General features: G+C 41.6%; 1 protein-coding gene across 1 annotated transcript in view; it reads left to right on the top strand.

Annotated features, from left to right (window-relative positions):
- Positions 1-19,529, top strand: part of EDRF1 (erythroid differentiation regulatory factor 1) — a 1,512,804-nt gene that overhangs the window by 45,970 nt on the left and 1,447,305 nt on the right. Inside the window, exon 3 of the mRNA XM_044055563.1 lies at positions 913-1,037. Within this exon, the coding sequence (XP_043911498.1) occupies positions 913-1,037 (125 nt within the window). The remainder of the gene's footprint in view (positions 1-912; positions 1,038-19,529) is intronic.

Below are 19,529 nucleotides of genomic sequence, written 5' to 3'. Positions count from 1 at the left end.
GTAGGGCCAGCTGAAGTTGATAAGTTGATGTATGTCTATCTAATATGCATGTGCTTACCATATCAAATGGTTACTGGGATGGCTTTCTGTGTTAGGTACATCATTCTTCCCCCCCATATCCATATCACTGTTATTGTGAATGGCCATTCCAACCATTTTGTGAGGATTATCTATTGCAAGTTAATAATTCTATAACCTTGTGTATTATTTTTTCCTTGCAGGTACTGCTATATTATATTTTTTAGGGCGTCAGAATTTAATACAGTTTTGTTTTTTTTTTTTGTTTTTTTTCCTGTAGATGCTGCTCCACAGAATTGGTCAGCATGTTAGTAAGCATTCCCATCTGGTGTGGTACACAGAACCAGTAGATGCATCGTTAAGGCTTTGAGCTTAAGTATCTAGGATATAAAGATTGGTATGAGGGAGGTTGTCTTGAAGATCATCTCAGTTTGTTGTACGTTATTAGAGAGGTCATTCTTGAAGATAATCTGATAGTGTATGCTCTATTTGTTGTTCATTTTGTATGATGATCAGTGTGTTCCTTTAAGTTTATCTGCTGGATTTTGATTCAGATGTGCAAACTGAAGAATGGAGGGCGGCATCATTGTAGAATAATTTTCTTTGAGAGTAAGTGGCAGAAGTCAAAGATTGTTCTTGGATCCAGTTATCATAACACTGATTTTAGCACTTTTGACAGTTGTACTTTGTAAATTAAATGTATAGCTGGTAAACTATCTTCAGTCAGGAAGGTTCAGTCCGACTCTTTGCAGATTTTCTTTGCATCCCATTCCTGAGACGGATGAATATACAGTTGCATATGTAGAGAGACAGACAGGAGTACACATACACAGACTATTTTATGGTAAATTGCTTATAAGCCCTTTACTCCAGCTATTTTTGTTTAACTTTCAGACAGGGGATTGGACATGGTTAAAAGAATTCTACCAAAGACTGGTAGATCAAAAGTGGCAGAGAAAAAAGAAGAGCAAAGAACACTGGTATCAGAAAGCCATGCTTTCCAAGTTTTTATACTACAGGTAAGCTTTCCTACTTGTTAAGAGTGCATATTGAGAGTAATGTTGAGCACAGTCTATCCTACCACTGTATAGTGGTATTTAAGCAGTACGGATGTTGGTACACTAATAGACTTACTTCCTAATGCTGCAGTAGTGTAGTATGCCATATAATTAAATGAAAAAAAGTATTTTCGAAATTTTGTGAACATTGACAGTCACCCAGAATAATGAATTTACAGACTGAACTGGGTTTGCTGTACAAAATCTTGGGTATTATTTGCTAGCATTTGTTTTGAAATGCACTATATATACTGGCATAGAAAATGCTGGAATTATATGTAGGGTTGTATGTCATAACATATCAAAATATTTATTTCAAATTGTCTCTGTAGATAGGATAACCTGGCCACGTGGAGGAACAATAGTCAACAAAATGCAAGTATATTAACAGAATATTAGAAAATCAAGACACAGCAGACAAACCAAGAAATAAGAACCCAAATCCAGCGTGCTAGTATCCTCTCAAGTCACACACAACTGTTTAAATCCACTCGAAGAACGTAGTAGAGTAATGAGAACCTTCAAAACGGCAACGTAAAATACTACTTTATTAAAATGTTTTAAGCACTTTTCGTTTGCTTCAGTTAGCAAATCTTCATCAGAAACAATATGACCATAAATTTGAAAGTGTCCTTATATAGTTACAGCTGATCATTAATTAATTAACCAATTGCACAAAAATAAAAGGCACAAGAACAATAAACCTAACAACAGTTTAAAAGAGTTCGAAAGATTACTGCAGCAGCTTTAAACATACACTATTATGGGCAAGGGAAATACTAGATAGCAGATGTAAGAAATATATATAGAAAAAAAATATATAAAAGTATAAAATGACATTGGTTGGTATAAAACATTAAGAAATACCAAAAAGCGAAAAACAAAAATAATATCATATAACTTATAAGTCTAATTATACATCTAAGTTGAACTGGTAACTAGACCACATATTTCTACTAAATACTTCTTTTATAAACTATTAGTAGAAGCTCTCTGAGCTGGTTTTAACTATAAATGTGAAGCAACCTCTACCCTAACTATTATAACTTCATTTCTTAGTAGTATTTTAAGATTAAAAAGCTAATAGAGCAGCTGTCATTCAAACCAGGTGGGTACCAAGCATTAAGTCTAACCTGCCAAATTAATTCAAGTTCCTCTAATTTTAGAGGTCTAGGCCCTCCTCTACTGTCAATCTTTTCTTGGTCAATGATGATGAATTTAAAATTATGTTCTTGATTAGTGCAAGCATGTTTAGCTAACGCATTATCCAACTTCTGTTTCTTGATTGCATATTGGTGTTCATATATCCTATCTCTGACTCTCCGCTCCGTTTTACCCACATAGAAAGCAGTGCACAATTTGCACTTAGCAAGGTAGACAACAAAGTTGAAATTGCAATTGTATCTGTTTTATACCAACCAATGTCATTTTATACTTTTATATATATTTTTTCTATATATATCTTACATCTGCTATCTAGTATTTCCCTTGCCCATAATAGTGTATGTTCAAAGCTGCTGCAGTAATCTTTCGAACTCTTTTAAATTGTTGTTAGGTTTATTGTTCTTGTGCCTTTTATTTTTGTGCAATTGATTAATTAATTAATGATCAGCTGTAACTATATAAGGACACTAAAATTTATGGTCATATTGTTTCTGATGAAGTTTTGCTAACTGAAGCAAACGAAAAGCGCTTAAAACATTTTAATAAAGTAGCTTTTTACGTTGCCGTTTTGAAGGTTCTCATTACTCGACTACGTTCTTCGAGTGGATTTAAACAGTTGTGTATGACTTGAGGGGATACTAGCATGCTGGATTTGGGTTCTTATTTCTATATATTAACAGAATATATTTGCATTGATATTTAGATCAGTGTTTACATTATTAGCAGACATATAGCACTGTTAACAGAAGGGTTTAGAACATCACAGTCATATGTGTTTAATTATGCATTCTGCAAATAATTTGACACTACCATCCACATTTTTATAGTAGTGAGACATTTGTGACAGTATTTGTGTATGTCCAGATGAGAATGCTGACAGATATTTAAATTACAACTGTGAACTGTACAGAAAAAAAATGTTGAATTATGTATCCACTGTTACCTCTGTGGCAGGTAAAAAAGTTAACATGTATGGTGTACTGTTTCAGTTTTTGTTATTAAACCTTTCCTAGAATTGATCAGATCCTGTCTTTTCCATCCCTCTCAACTTGTGGGTATGTGTGATCTGATGCTGACAACATTAGACTTTGGATCCAAGGGTCAGGCTTATCCCACTTCCTATAATAGGTTCATCGGTAGGTACTAGGCTATCTGCCCGAAGGCATTTATAAGCCTAGCCAGAATGTGTTGGCTTTCGCCGCCCCCTTAGATTAGATCTGTCCAGTAGAGCCATTGAAGTGATCCCTGGGGTAAATAATGTCCCACCACCCTGTCAGGCTCATCTCCCTTCCTATAATGTCCCCCACCCCAACATCTCCTCAGATCTCTCTTACCACTTGAACAAGACTGACATGGTCACCAGTGCTCAGTGCTTACCATTGTATTCTGAGGAATTTGTTCAGATAAGTCTCTCATTTCTTCAGAGTTGTTTTTGCGCTGTAACTTTAGAATAGTGTACTTCTAAATGTAATAGTTTTTGCACTGTGCTTAGTTTTGTCTGTCAGGTATTTCCTGCCCTTTCTTCTTCATTTTCTTTGACAGAAAAAGAAAAGAAAAATAAGTTTTGCTAATTTTTGCTAGTCTTGTTGGTCAGCCTGGGTATGTATCTTGTATACTTAAGGTGATGTTAAGGTTTGTCTTGTTTTTATTGTTATTTTCTTCCGTTTTTGTAATCATGTCTGACAAGGCACTAGAATTTAAGAAATGCTCAGCCTGTGACACAAATTTTTTCCCCAGGACCCTCAATGTAAATGCTTCTAGTGCGTTGGGTCCTCACACTTGTAGAAGGAATGTGACATTTGCTCATTGTTTGGGCCATGGGCCCTTTTTGACCCAGTGGTTGATTCTCAAAAGCCTCCACCTGCCACCGAGGGAGAATCTACTATTCCTCTGTTGGGCTATCCACTCTTGATGTCTTCAGAGAGACCCCCTGAGAAATCAAGTAGGAAAAAATCTGGGGCCAAGGACAGAAGGGGGGAATAGAAAGGGAAAAAAAAAGTTGCAGGAAGCAGATCTGTCCAAAGATTCGAGGAAGAGATCTCCAGATCTATCATATTCTTCTGACCCGGCTCCAAATGTTTTCACTTGTCTTTGGAGTCTGACCCATCTTAGATTCTTAACCCGACTCCATCGATGTTTCTGGATCCTGTATTCTCTCTGGGGCAGTCTCTTCCTTGGCAACAAAAATCTCCCAAGTTACAGCTGGAGAGACTTGCCCGTAGGTCTTCTATTCTGCCATTATCAGCTTCTTTCAGGTCCTTGTAGTTTTCGAGAAGCCTTTCTGAAGCAGACACTGATAGGATGATGAGAAAACATTTAAAGACTCCGATATAGATGGGGTTATTCCCTCTGTGCAAACTGCTTCAATAATCTTCCCTTTAATAATGTCTCCTTAACCTTCTGTCCCTTCCTAATTTAATCTTTTTTACACTCATTAGTATCCCCTTCATATCCCTCATTCGCTTCACACACTAAGTATCTTGCACTGCTTTGTAATTATTCTTTCTCCCTTCCCCTGAAGACAATCATAGTGCTAAGTAATTTTGTCATGCTATATTGTATTATATTTTTCTCTGTTATCGACATTTTTCTTTTATTAGAGCGTGTAATTTTGTGGAGCTTTTCACCCTGCGCGTTTGTTGAAAAGGAGCTTTGTATGACCCATTTGGACTATTCTGGTAATCAAACACAAAGTAAGAAAATTTGCAGAGCGGTGAATCCATAATTAGACACTTCTACAGTTGCTTGCGCCATAAAAGAAGTTTAGTATTGGAAATTAATTGAACTGCTTTTCATTTTAAGAGGGGATTAATTGCATATGTGGTTTAATGTGTAAAGCTAAGAAACTGATAGTGCCAGATCAGTTTTGGAAAGAAATGCTAGGAAGAATTTTCAAATCTCACTTGAGTATTGTCAAGTGTAAAGAAAGAGTTTATGATGTGTTAGGCTTACCCTGTGTAATTGAGGCTCGATAGCTTGAAAATCCCTTGCTCAGTTATGTTAGTGTAAACAGGTGATGGAGACTGCTTTGTACTGTTTGTGGGACTTTCTTCTTTTCCCAATATTACTCAACTATGAAGTATTTTATGTAAGTTCAGGAGCTGGCCCTGCACAAATTATTTGTTGCTGTCCCATTAAATTGTATGCAATAGGCAGTCTTTTTTAATTGAACAAGAAACATCTTTATTAAATTATCACTTATGACATGGGCAATTATAAATGAAAGTAAATCATAGTTACATAATTTTAGTTGCAAACATTATACATCAGTTATAATCTATCCACTCACTGTCAGCCAAACATTACATAGCTCATTCACATCATGCCTTCTCTTAAATCCCATTCCCTGTCTGCATGTATTGTTCCCACAATTTCCATTTATTTCCTACATAATTTGCTCCTACCCTTTTCTAAAGATCCCATTTCCAGTTGTTTATCTCTGTTACTATATTCAATACTTGTAGTACAGTTGGGTTTAGTCTTTGATTTCCATTTCCTAGTAATTACGGTTTTGTTTTGGCAGCCAGCATAATTATACTCAGCAAGGCCTTATAATGTCTGGAAAATTTCAATTCTGTATCACAGCTCAGAAAATTCATTTCCTTCATCGTAGCAATTTGCTAACCCAGTATTTCTGATGGAGTAGTTTGCTGGGAATTTTTAAAGTCTGCCAACTCCGTTACACTCAAAAAATGTGTTCCCAATTACTTTGTTCTTCCCCATCACACCTCCAACATTTACGGTCTGCTTGAAGAAAAGATCTTGGGTATTTTTATTACCCCAAGTAGATTCCAATGTAAACACTTCTAAGCAAAGATCATAAATCTTCTAGACTTTGTTGCATATTTGGGCAACATCCATATATCCCTCCATTATTTCTTTGTGAATTGCTTATCTAATCTCTTTTACCAATCCTTGTTAACCTCTGATTGATTCTTAGTTATCATGCAGTATTTTATATGGGCTACTAATTATTCCTTTTTAAACAACCACTTCTGTTATAGATTCTACTAAAAACTCTAGCAGCACTGGTCTTTTGTTTAGGATCCACTATCTGTTTCTCTTTGCCTATATGCTGATTCAAACCTTGATAAGGGAAGGCAGTCTTTAAACTACAGTCCAAATAAATTCTTGGCCTCTTCCCATTCTATAACAATTCCATCTCTGATTATTTGCTCCCAGTAACTTGGTTCTTTTGCCAGTTTACTCCGATAAATTCTAGCCTCCTTCATGCCTGCTGTCTGTATCCCTAATTGCAGTCATTCCTATCGACAGATTCTCCTTTCTCCATTCCTGTGTTGCTTTAGTTCTTAGAATACTTTCTGGTACTTAATGAGTATAATATTTTGTATGGTTCTTGTTATTCTCTTAAAGATCTGCATCCAAACTCCCCAGTCTCTCCTTGTTTCTTGAGCTTCCCCAATTTCGTCATCATCCCTTTCCACATTGAATTATATGTTTCTGCTTCTTCTACATATAGGAGCCTTAACTGTGTAACTCTGAAATACCCTTTCAAATTGGGTAATCCCAGACCACCTTGTTCTGCTGGAGGAATCACCTTATCCCACATGACTCTTGCAGTCTTCCCATCCCAGATAAAATATATTTTTTTAAATGTTTAGTTCCAGATTTTGTGTTACATGCATGCACTAATGTTTGGCAGGTTGATCTTTTACACAGTTGTTTCTTGTCATATCCATTTGAGCCTGTATCACATTTCACAAAACATTTTGTTTTATTGAAAGCCTTCAAACAAAAAAGCAAACACACCCCCAATAGACCCCTAAAACCTATTGTGTACATCTTCAAATATTTTAGTTTTACCCTCCTAATAGGAACAGTTGTCCCAGACTGACAGCCACACTTAGTCTTGGGTTAAGCTAAAAGGAAGGATGTCCTAGTCTCATGTTGCAGTATTCATAACACTAGGGAGGTGGTTGCCTGCAGCACCAGACATTCGGCCAGTATATCAAAGTCTTAGGATAAGGGGTACGTGTGACGTTGCATGTCAGAGCCGTAAACCGGTGTTGGCTATAAAAGTGACGCCTGCACATACCCATCCCAAAACTTTTCTGCCGCACAACTTTGGCTGTCCGCTGCAGATAAGTACCCTTTTTGGGTTTTTTGATTCTTTCATGTTTTCTAGACATACATGTCAGCTAGGAAGGGAAAGTGTGCTTGTGGAAGACAAATTCCACATAAGGACACGCACGATCAGTGTTTGCTTTGTTTAGGGGAAGGCCACGACTATAAGTGTTGTGACATCTGCCAGTCCTTTGTACCTTAAACTTTGTGTAGCCGCTTGGCTGCTTTAAAGTTATACTTAGAAAACCAAAGGCTCTGACATTTGGCATTAGGCATGGAGAGTGGGGTAAGTACCTCTGAGGAGCCGCCTAGGAAGAAGTCCAAAAAAAGTTAGGCCCGACACCCATGCTTTACCTCAGGAGTCCGGTGAGACTCTCGAGGTGGATGTTAGCCCAGGATCCCATCAGACGTCTGTTTCACCACTGGAAACTGGAACCTTGGTGGAAGCTGGTTCAGCTAAAACCCAGAGTACTTCAGCTGAGGTTGATCAGCCATCAGGCCCTGATGGCAAGGAGGAACCATGGCTCGTGGTATTGGAGAGGTAAACTACCTCCTTTACCATCCACCCTGGTGTCTGCTCGAAAACAGACTAGTACTACTATTCCTCTTAAGAGGAAAAAAAAAAAGAAAAACAGAGTTGCAGAACCAGCACCTGGATGGGAAGCCTTTTCCCAGAACTTGTTCAGAGCTTTCCAGGCCCAACAGTCTCAGGTGCCTGTGTAGGCCTTGGAGGAGTTGAAGGAAGGACTTTGCTACTCCTGAGGAGGAGGACATCATTAGTTCTGATTCTCCTGGGGAAGAATTCTTCTTTGGGGACACCATTACACTTACGAAAGAGGTTTTTTAAATGGCAGGTCTCTGATGTTTCTGAAACTAAAAAGAGGTATTTTGAACTCCTGCAGATAGAGCAGCCTTCTCCATCTGCAGTCTCTCCTCTTCCAGCTTTTCATAATGGCTTTCAGGCTGCATCTCAGACCCCAGATTCTCAGCCCCAGGATGCACAGTTCATGTTCAAGAACCCCCTGCTGACCCATCAGTTATTGCTGTGTCAGCAGACAAATCCTCCAGACAGCTGCCTTCCTCTTCCCTATTCCCTACAGATAAGAATAGCAAATTCATGGATAGACAGGGGAAGAAAATTTATACTTATTCCACACTAGCCATTAGAGCTATTAACTATCAAACCCCCATGGCTACATTAGTTCTAGATACCCTGTCCAAGGCCTCTTCATTAATGCCAGATTTTCCTGCTATGTCTCAGCTGCCCACCTTGCTTTCTATCGCTTCTCAGGTGACCAGGCACTCCAAGTGTAGTTATGATGCTGTAGAAGCATCATCCAAATCTGCAGCATCAGGTTAGGTCCTGAGAAGGTACTCCTGGGTGAGACTCCAGCCCCTACGCATGGCTGTACAAGCCAAATTACTGGATGTACCACTTGATAATAAGACCCTTTCTGGCACTAGGCCACATGGCATCTTTGATCCCCATGCATCCCTTTGCAAGGCTGCATATGAGAAAGTTCCAATGGTTCTTGAAGAATCTGTGGAGCCAACACTCCCATCCTCTGGATGTCCCCTCGCAACACCACTACACATGTGCATCAGATCTGGGTTGGGAAAAAATTCTGGAAATCTGCAACAACCAGAACAAAGTTCAAGGAGAGTGGTCCTCCTAGAGACAAAGGGACCACATCAATTTCAAAGAACTGAGGGCCATTTTCTTAGCACTTCAAACATTCAAGTAAATTCTCCTACCAGGCACTTTGAAGGTAGTCACAGACTATATGACTGTCCTGTGGTACATCAGCAAGCAGGGAGGGACAAGGTCCTATCCAATTTACATCTTGGCAATTCATATTTGGTCCCTAGCAGCAAAACTACATATTCACCTGCTAGCTGTGTATATTCCTTCAGCAGAGAATGTGATGGCAGACACCCTCAGCAGAACCTCATCTCCTTCTCACGAATGGATGCTTCACAGGGAGATGTTCTTGGATCTTATTCACAAATGGGGTATTCCTCAGGCAGATCTGTTTGCCTCCTCCCAGAACAGACAGATGGCCCTGTTTTGCACCAGAAACCCACATCCACAGGCTTGGAAGGTGGACACCTTCTCTTTTTCTTGGTCGGGGATGTGTCTCTGTTTCCCCCCCCCTTCACACTGATTCATAAAGTCCTTCTGAAAATCCAGAGGGACAAACAAAAAACACTGCTGGTGACCCCCTTTTGGCCAAGTCAGCAGTGGTTTCCCCTACTACACCTATTAGTCAAGGGCAGTCACCGCAGGTTACCTCACCAATTCAACCTACTTACACAAGACAGGGGGTCTCTCATCCACTCTCAGGTGCTGAACCGCAAACTGACCATATGGGTGATAGATTTTTGATCCCCTTCAGACACGTGTATTCAGAGGATGTACTCAATGTCCTACAGGAGATCAGGAAACCTAGTATCAGGAGAAATTATGTATCAAAATGGAAAAGATTCTCCAGGTGGTGTCTCAAGAACAAACAGGACCCTTCTCTTGTTCTAGAACCCATGGTCCTTTCTTACTTGTGTGAGCTTCTACATTCAGCTCTGATGTACTCTTCTGTAAAAGTGCATTTGTCAGCCATTTCCATGTGCCTTCCTTTGGTGCCTCCTTTGGCATCCAGGTTAGACGTAAAACTCTTCTTCACATCAGACCCCCTTGTAGAGCTATCCCTCCATCATGGATCTTACTTTTGTGCTTGAAAAACTCACACTGCCTCCATTTGAACCAGCTCACTCAGCATCACTTAAACTGTCTACTTGGAAAACACTACTGGTGATGACCCTTACATCTGCCAGGAGGGTCTCAGAAATCCAAGCCCTTATGGCTACTTCTTCTTACCTTATCTTCCACAGAGACAGGGATGTCCTTCAAGAATGCAACTGCAGTCATAACATATGGGTTGTCCTGCCTCAGGCAGCCCTCAGTCGGCCGGATTCCAAAGTCTGGGTCCAACGTCGGCTGATGTCGCATTTCTCTCCGACGTCAGAGCGGCTGGAGTACATAAGCATCAGCCGACGCCATTTTCTTCAGTCTTTCTTGCCGCGCGGTGCCCGAAGCAGAAGCAGTTCGCAAATGCCTGTCGGTCAGCTCCTGTATTCTTCGATTCCGAAGTAATCAAAAAAGCTAAGTACCCCGTTGGGGACCTTTTCTTGCCTCAGCCGATGTCAGAAATTACTGAAAAAGTTAACAATTGTCTTTCTTGTGGTAAACAAATACCTCATAAGGATTTCCACTCTTACTGTCTTCCTTGCCTTGGCCCAGACCACGACGTCTCGGCCTGTGTAGCCTGTGCTCGCTTCAACAAGCGCACTCTCAGGCGCCGGGCGGAGTTCGCTGAAGATTTTTTCGGCGAAAAATTTGCTTATACAATGCCGTCGGAACTTCCGACATCGCAAGCTTCCAAGAAATGAAAAGACCGGGACCGACATCCTCGGCCCGCGTCTACCACTGACTCCACGCCAACACCTACCGCGAGTGCTCCGGTTCCCCCTGAGACGGTTATTCCACCGCTTCGAACCGAAGACACCGCATTACCGACGACTCCGATTCAGGATATCACTCCAACGCCAGTTATTGATTTTCCTCCGGATACCGAAACCGAGGAAATGCCAGAGACCATTGCTGTAGATAAGGTCACTCCTGCACGTGGAGCTGCCAGGCCTCCTATGGCCATGTCTATTAAGGCCTACACTAGGGCTAAGGCAGCCAGCAAGACCAAGCATCTTACTGCTAAAGCCTTACCTCAGCCTACTCCAGAGACACAAATCATGACTATGGCTGCTGACTTAATTTCAATGATTAGAGGATCCCAGCCTCCTTCTGATAAAAGGCCCCGGGTTGAACCCTCTGACCCTATTCCTTCAGATGAAGATTCTGAGGACTCTGTCCACTCCGATGGCCAGGAAGAGCTCTTCCAGACCTATGAGGACTCTGATGCAGAGGATTCCATCCCCTCGGCCTCCCCTCCTGAGGATATTTCTTTTGGGGAAGTTCTGCATACCATGAGGGAACATTTCAAGTGGCAAGGCCAGGAATATTCTGATTCCAGAAAGCGCCTTCGAACTTTCCTTAAAAAGCCCCAGCACAGGCCCTTAGCTTTTCCTCCTGTGCTTGATGTTTTGGATGATTTATATTCTGACTCCTGTGTTACCCTGATTCTCTTCCTCCTGCTCCAGCCAAGCCAGACAGGTATTACAGGGTCCCAGAAACACATTCCCATTTATTCAGGGCCCATACTGCTGATTTGGAAACTATTTCTCAGGGACCTAAAGGTGTTTCAGCTTCCACCTCTAAAAATCCTTTGCCCTCCAACAGGGAAGCTAGGTCATTAGAGAGATGGGGGAAAAAGGTCTACACCTCCACTACTTTATCTATGAGAGCTTTGAATTGCCTTTTTCATATGTTACAATATCAGGATTTCCTGTTAGAAGATTTACAGAAAACATTGGCCTCTCCTGATCCTTTAGACAGGAAGTCTTTGCACGAAGCTGTACATAACTCTCAGCAAGTAAGCAATCACTTCCTGCAGTGTGGATATGATGCACTGGAAGCTTCATGTAGGGCAGCTATGACAGGGGCAGTCATTCGTAGACATGCATGGTTAAAAGATCAACCTCTACCAGATCATGTAAAGGCAAACCTTCTGGATGCACCTTTGGAAAAGAACAAGCTTTTTGGTGCTAATGCTAAGGATGTGTTTAAGTCCATCGAGGAAAAAGCAAAATCAGTTCAGACGGTGAAAGATTTCCTCCAGGTTCAACCCCCCAGATTCAGTAGGAATTGGCCTTCAAAAAACTGGTCCTTTCCTAATCCTGAAAAATTTCAAAGGGGTAAAAACAGACGTGGCCGAGGAAGAGGGCAATACAGAGGTCCTTACAGGGGACGACAATGGCAGCCAGCAAACCAAAGAAGTGACACAGGGGTTTCACCTGCCCCACAGCCACAATCTCAATGACTTTCCTCTACTTCCGCCTACCAAGGAACAAATAGAAGCTCCCTTGGGCGGAAAATTATCTCCGTTTGCAGACAATTGGCACAGATTGACAAAGGACAAATGGATTTTGGACATTATAGACCGAGGTTACAGGTTCCATTTTCATACCTTACCAAGAAAACAAGGCATGCCAAACCTACCACAAAACCAGAGGGCAGAGGCTATCAAGCAAATCTCTGCTGGCTCGGATGAAAGCAATAGAAAGAGTTCCACAACAAGAACAAGGCCAGGGTTTTACTCAAGACTGTTCCTTGTTCCAAGAAAAGAATCTCAGTGGAGACCAATACTGGATTTGTCCGCATTAAACACCTTTCTCATAGTACCAAAGTTCAAAATGCTGACTCTACAGCAACTCCTTCCCATGCTGGGCAAGGGGTCTTGGCTGATTACTCTGGACCTCAAGGAGGCATACCTGCATGTCCCTATCAGACACAGCTGCAGAAGATACCTCAGATTTCTTGCAGGACCAGAGCATTATCAATTCTCAGCATTGCCATTTGGCTTATCTACTGCACCCAGAGTATTCACAAAATGCCTGGTTTCAGTAATTGCTCATTGCAGGCTCCAGGGGATCCAAATTTACCCGTACCTGGACGACTGCCTCATACAAGCGGACGACAAATTGATGTTGACAAAAAACTTGGACTATGTCATACGATTACTTCAAGCTCTGGGATACACAGTCAACTTCCAAAAGTCAAGACTTCAGTCATCCCAGCAAATAATCTTCTTAGGAGCCAAATTAGACACAGCCTCTCAAATGGCTTACCTAACAGAAGACAAGCAAGAGAAGTTAACTCATTATTTCAAAGGTTTGGCAAAACTTACCCAGATGACTGCAAGGAGATTCCTACAGGCCCTGGGTTACATGGCATCCTGCATTCTCCTGGTTCCATTAGCAAGGCTACAAATGAGAAAGCTTCAATGGTACCTAAAAAGCCTATGGTCTCAGCACAACAACAACTTAGAGACAACCATACCGCTCATTCCATTCCTACAAAAGGAATTCCTATGGTGGGCCTCAGTAAGCCAGGCAAACACAGGTATGTCATTCAAAAAACCACAGATAACACAGACCATGACCACAGACGCCTCAGACCTTGGATGGGGGGTGCACATGGAAGGCAGGTGTATACAAGGACAATGGTCTCCAAAGGAAACACATCTGCATATAAACCAAAAGGAAATGCTGGCAGTAATGCATGCCATCGAGGCCTTTCAACACCAACTTCAGCAAGGCCATTTACTGATACGGACAGACAACACCACTGTGATGTGGTATATAAACAAGCAAGGGGGCACCCATTCTTACCCCCTTTGCAGACTGACAATGCATCTTTGGGAAAAATCACTGAGCCTAAACATTCAGTTACAATCCCAGTTTGTTCCAGGCAAGGACAATGTGCTGGCGGACAGCCTAAGCAGGAATTTCACAGATCCACACAAGTGGAGGTTACATCCGAAGATCTTCACACAGCACACTTCGACATGGGGCAGGCCAGAAGTAGACCTATTTGCCTCTCACCTCAACCATCATCTACAAAAATTCTGCTCAAGGACATACCATCCACAAGCTTGGAAAATAGATGCTCTCTCATTCAACTGGAACTTCCTAAAAATCTATGCATTCCCACCTCTGCCACTGATGACCTCAGTATTACTAAAGATCTAAGCAGAGAGACCCAAGGGGATCCTAATAGCTCCAGACTGGCCAAGACAACACTGGTATCCACTACTACGGAGCATATGTCACACCAAGAAGTGGGCCCTTCCCCAATGGCCTCTACTTTTGACTCAACACAACTTCAAAACAGTGCATCCAAACCTTCAGACACTGCAGTTAACAGCCTGGGAGATCCCATGAATAACCTCAACCTATCTCTCTCCAAGGAAGTTCAGCGGATATTAACAGAGGCTCGAAGACCATCCACCAGAAAGGTTTACTTAGCAAAATGGAAGAGATTCAGCATTTGGAATACCAGCAAGGGACATGATGCATCATTGTTGAACATCCCACTCATCCTGGAATATTTGGCAGATATGCTAAAGAATGGACTCTCATATTCTTCCATAAAGATACATGCATCAGCTATTTCAGCTAGATATAACACTGATCCGCCTGTCTTTTCACATCCTTTGCTAAGGCAATTCCTCAGGGCAATCAAGAACATTAAGCCACCAAGAAAGGCTCCAGTGCCAGCCTGGGACCTCAATTTTGTACTAGAAAAACTGACTCTACCTCCATTTGAGCCAGCAGCTTCAGTTGACTTGCAATTTCTCTCATGGAAGACAGCTTTCCTGTTGGCAATTACCTCAGCAAGAAGGGTTTCAGAACTACAGGCCCTAATGGCAATACCACCGTTCATAATTTTCCACAGAGACAGGGTTTCATTAAGGACCAACCCTACTTTTATGCCAAAGGTGGTATCTAGGGTTTCTTTAAATCAAGCAATTCATCTGCCTGCTTTCTTCCCCAATCCTGAGAATAAGGGGGAAAGACTGTTACATACCTTGGACATTCACAGACAACTTCGATACTACCTGGACAGAACCAAGACCAGTAGGAAGTCTGAACAACTTTTTGTAGCTTACGCCCCTGCAGTCCAAGGAAAAGCAATTTCAAAACAGACTATGTAGCTTACGCCCCTGCAGTCCAAGGAAAAGCAATTTCAAAACAGACTATTTCAAAATGGATTGGACATTGCATCAGATTCTGTTATTCCTTTCATGGAAAGACTGTTCCAGCCAATGTCAGACCACATTCCACCAGAGCTACAGCCACCTCTACAGCATTCTTAAGAGGGGTGCCTACTAAGGACATTCTAGAAGCTGCTACATGGAGCTCCATGCATACATTCTCCAAACACTACAATCTCCCTCTATACTCCAGATCCAGAGCAGGCTTTGCTTCGCAGTCCTGCAGGGTTTGATTGCCACACCATCTTTTCCTAGAGCATTCCTCCTCCCCAGCTAAGCTATGGTATTCTACCCATATGTTATGACTGCAGTTGCATTCTTGAAGGACATAGTACAGTTTTGTACCTACCATAAATGTAGATGTCCGATAGATATGCAACTGCAGTCAGATTTTCCCTCCCTCCATACCCCTCTATGCCTAGGGTCCACTCCTATCCCTGTTTCTCTTAGCTGGGGATATCTGTTATGGTGTATCTGTTTATTGCTCATTTATTTGTCTGGAATCCTGTTTTTGTCTTCCAATTTGATTACAGCCTTCCTTGGAGGGCACCTGGCATCTGGGGCAAGAAACACTGAAGAAAATGGCGTCGGTCGATGCTTATGTACTCCAGCCGCTCTGACGTCGAAGAGAAATGCGACATCAGCCAACGTCGGACCCAGACTTTGGAATCTGGCCGACCGAGGGCTGCCTGAGGCAGGACAACCCATATGTTATGACTGCAGTTGCATATCTATCGGACATCTACATTTATGGTAGGTACAAAACTGTACTTTTCCCTGAGAACCAATCCTTCTTTCATGCCTAAGGTGGTTAATGAGCTCTCTCTGAATCAGACCAGTCATCCTCCCGTTTTCTTCCTTTCTTCCCTCAACCTCAAAACCCCTCAGAAAGAACTTTGCATTCCTTGGATGTTCATAGATAGCTAAGGTAATTACCTGGACAAGACCAAAGCCATTAGAAAATCTGACCAGCTTTTTGTCTCCTTTCACCCTAGGACCCTGAGGAAGGCAGCGTCAAAACAGACAACTGCCTTATGGATTTCTAAGGCAATCTCTTTTTGTTATTCCTTTCATGGAAAAGAATTAAATTCCAATGTGAGAGCTCACTCTACTAGGGCAGCTGCTTTTTTAACAGCCTTTTTTAGGGGTTGACTATGCTTCCATTCTGGAGGCGGCCACTTGGTCTTCTGTACATACTTTTGCCAAGCATTATAAACTACAATTTGATTTCTAGAGCCAGGGCTTGGGTTTGCAAGGTCAATTTTACAGGGTCTCATCGACCCTACTCTTCTAACTTGCCTTCCAGGCTACTACTTAAAGCTTTGGTACTCTCCCTACTGTTATAAATACTGCAACATGAGAATAGAAGGACATAGAATAGTTGTGTAAGAACTTACCATAACCTTAGATGTCCTTCTCCATGTTGCAGTATTCAGTCCCCCCTCCTACCCCCTCTTTCATTGTTTTTCCTTTCTTGTGTGGGATTTCCCTTACTTCTGTAAATCCAGACAGGGCACAAAAACAACTTCTATGTACCTCTACAATACATTTACCTCCTTGACTGGTGGTATATGTGAGTCTGAAAAATTTCCTTTCTTCTTGTATCCCAGGGGTACTACTGTATGCGGCAGTCAGTTCTGGGTTGGATACGTGCAGACATCACTTTTATAGCTGACGTCTGTTTATGGCTCTGACATGCAACGTTGCACATGCCCCTTATCCCAGGACTTTGGTTTACTGGCCAGATGTCCGGTGCTGCAGGCAGCCACCTCCCTGCTGTTATGAATACTGCAACATGGAGGAGAAAGAGTTCTAAGGTTATGGTAAGTTCTTGCACAGCTATGCTTTATCCATGCTAAGACGTATGGTACAGCCTGTACTTCTAAGTGCTGTTTGGCTTTGCCTTATCTTTATTACTCTCCCAGACTGGGAAAACACTTGAATGTTTTCAGAAAACATTATCTCATAGTCATTGAAATACAGCCATTGAAAGAAATAAGTATTCTGTTTTTAATTTTATCAAATTGTCTTTATGGAAACATGAGAACTAGAAACAGAGTTGCTTCTACAAGCACTCATTTATTTGCTAGACAGTGAACTTTTTATTTAATTGCTTTCTCTTAAAACTTGTTCCTAGATCAGGCCAAGGGCCTTAAACCAGTCATTCCTCTATGCAAGAGTGAAAAAGCACATCAGTTTTTCTTGTTTCCTGCTATTTTGACCAGACTTTTCTTTTACGTTTAAGTGCCTATATTTCTTAAAACTGAACAAGCAGAAAGAAAGAAGGAAAAAAAAAAACGGGCACCTGTTTACTTCAATATCCATCTCCATTGCACTTGAAAATACCTGAGAAAGCTTTACGTTATAGCATGCAGATTATATTGTGCATTATAAAATCACTAATATTAAGAACAGAATTTTGTTTTACTTACAGTTAAGTCTTCCCTTCCCCCTTCCTAAATGTTTTTCCAAACATTAATGGCATGAAGTAGGGCATATGCTTTAGAGTCTTCTTCCAGTTTAACAAAGTAAAAAAAAGTCAAACATTTTCATATTTTCTTCTATCATGTTTCACAAATTAATGCTGTGTAATCCCACATTTATTTATCAATTTCTGAGCCGCTAGTTTTATTCCTGTTGGTCTCCATCTTTCAAATCCAGTCTCATCTTCATTTCCAATATACTCTTGGTTGTTCTAGTCAACTCTTGCGTTTTTTTCTGTGTCTCAAGCATTTTTTGTTGAAACATTGGAAAACATTTCACTGGCATAGTCTGTCCGTGATCTTTATTACCAGTAGAACAAGAAGCAGAATCTCCTGTTTCATAACTCACTGTATGGTGAACAACCTTTTGTATTTCCTTGTTGGCATGCTCTGCATCAAAAAATGATTTGGTCCCTCCAGGAAAGAATATTCTGAAAATAACTGGGTACAGCAGCTTGAATTTCATGCCTGCTTCTCGACATTCCCTGTTCAGTGGAGTAAATTTACTCCTCTTCTGCCTGATGTACACTGAGTAGTCATTTTTCACAAACTCTACTGTCCTCCACTTTCAGGAGATGTTCTTCGTGTTTCACTGTTGCAGTCATCACCTTTGGGTTATCTGCTTGCAGTAGCCCTCAGTTGGTCTGATTATCAAAGTCTTGGGTCCTGAGTTGATTGCTGTCTCATCTTCCATGACGTCCGGTAGTTAGCGGTATAAAGCATGCAGCCGATGCCATTACATCAGTCTTTCTTGCTGTGCGGTGCCCGAAGCAGTAGCAGTTCGCAAGTGCCGGTCAGTAGACTCCTAAAATGTTCGTTTTAGAGTTTCAAAACCAAAGTCTTCAACTAAGCTAAGTACCCCGTTGGGGAAACTTTTTCTTGCTCTAATCTGATGTCAGTAAAAGTCAGTAATTGTATTTCTTGTGGAAGGCAAATACCTCATAAAGATTTTCATTCGTACTGTATTCCTTGCCTAGGCCCTGACCATGATGTACCTCGCTGTCAGTTTTGTGCCTTATTTAAACAACAAACTGTTAGTCATCTGTATATTTATGCTTCTAAATATTTTGGTACTCTGTTCAATTACCCAGATATGACTTTGGTAAGCCACCCGACTACCGACATTCCGAAAAAACCCAAAGATAAAGACAGAGACAGACCGCACAGGTCCAAAGCTGCCACTTCTCCTAAGCTAGTCACCAGTTCGCCAGTACTCAGGTGATTTTGCAGCCCCTGATGCCCACTACTTCAGATTCGCAGGCCTCTACTGAGACCCATTCGGAGTGCGGTATGCTGCGAGATGCTTCAGCTGTAGAATCTGCGGATGTCCCTACCTTGGATGGGTCCGGAGCCGCTGTGCAGGCACCTGCTTCTGAGGGTGCATTCAGGCCTACTGACTTGCATATTAAACCAACGCCATCTTCTTCTTCAAGGCCTAAAACTCAATCCATGCCTAGAAAACTGATGCCCAGACCGCATGGTCAGGCCTCTACGCCTAAAAAACAAATTATAAGAATGCCTGACTACCTTATTACTTTAATCAGGGGAAGCCAGCCTTCCCCCTCTAAGAGACCTAGGACTAAGTTTGCTTATGATTCTTCTGATCGGAATTCTGAAATTTCTGTTTCCTCTGATGACCAGGATTTCCCTTATCTACCTATGAGGATTCTGATGCAGAGGACTCTACCTCTGCTTCCCCTCCAGAGGATTTCTCTTTTGGTGAAACCTTGCATACTCTTAGGGAACATTTTCGCTGGGAAAGCCAGGATTACTCTGACTCTAAAAAGAGACTTGGGGATTTCTTACTCCTGCCCCAACACAGGCCTTTAGCTATCCCCCCTGTACTGGACATTATTGATGATGCCTTTTCAGAATCTAGCTTGGCCCCCGACGCTTTACCTCCTGTTCCCAGAAAACCTGATGGATATTACAGGCTACCTGACTCTCAAAGTTCCTTTTTAAAAATCCTACTGCGGATCCTGAGACAATTTCACAGG

This window comes from Protopterus annectens, chromosome 14.part0, assembly GCF_019279795.1.
Source record: "Protopterus annectens isolate FY-2018-M chromosome 14.part0, PAN1.0, whole genome shotgun sequence".
In the NCBI taxonomy this organism is placed as follows: domain Eukaryota; kingdom Metazoa; phylum Chordata; order Ceratodontiformes; family Protopteridae; genus Protopterus; species Protopterus annectens.
This window is presented reverse-complemented; position numbering and strand designations above follow the sequence as displayed.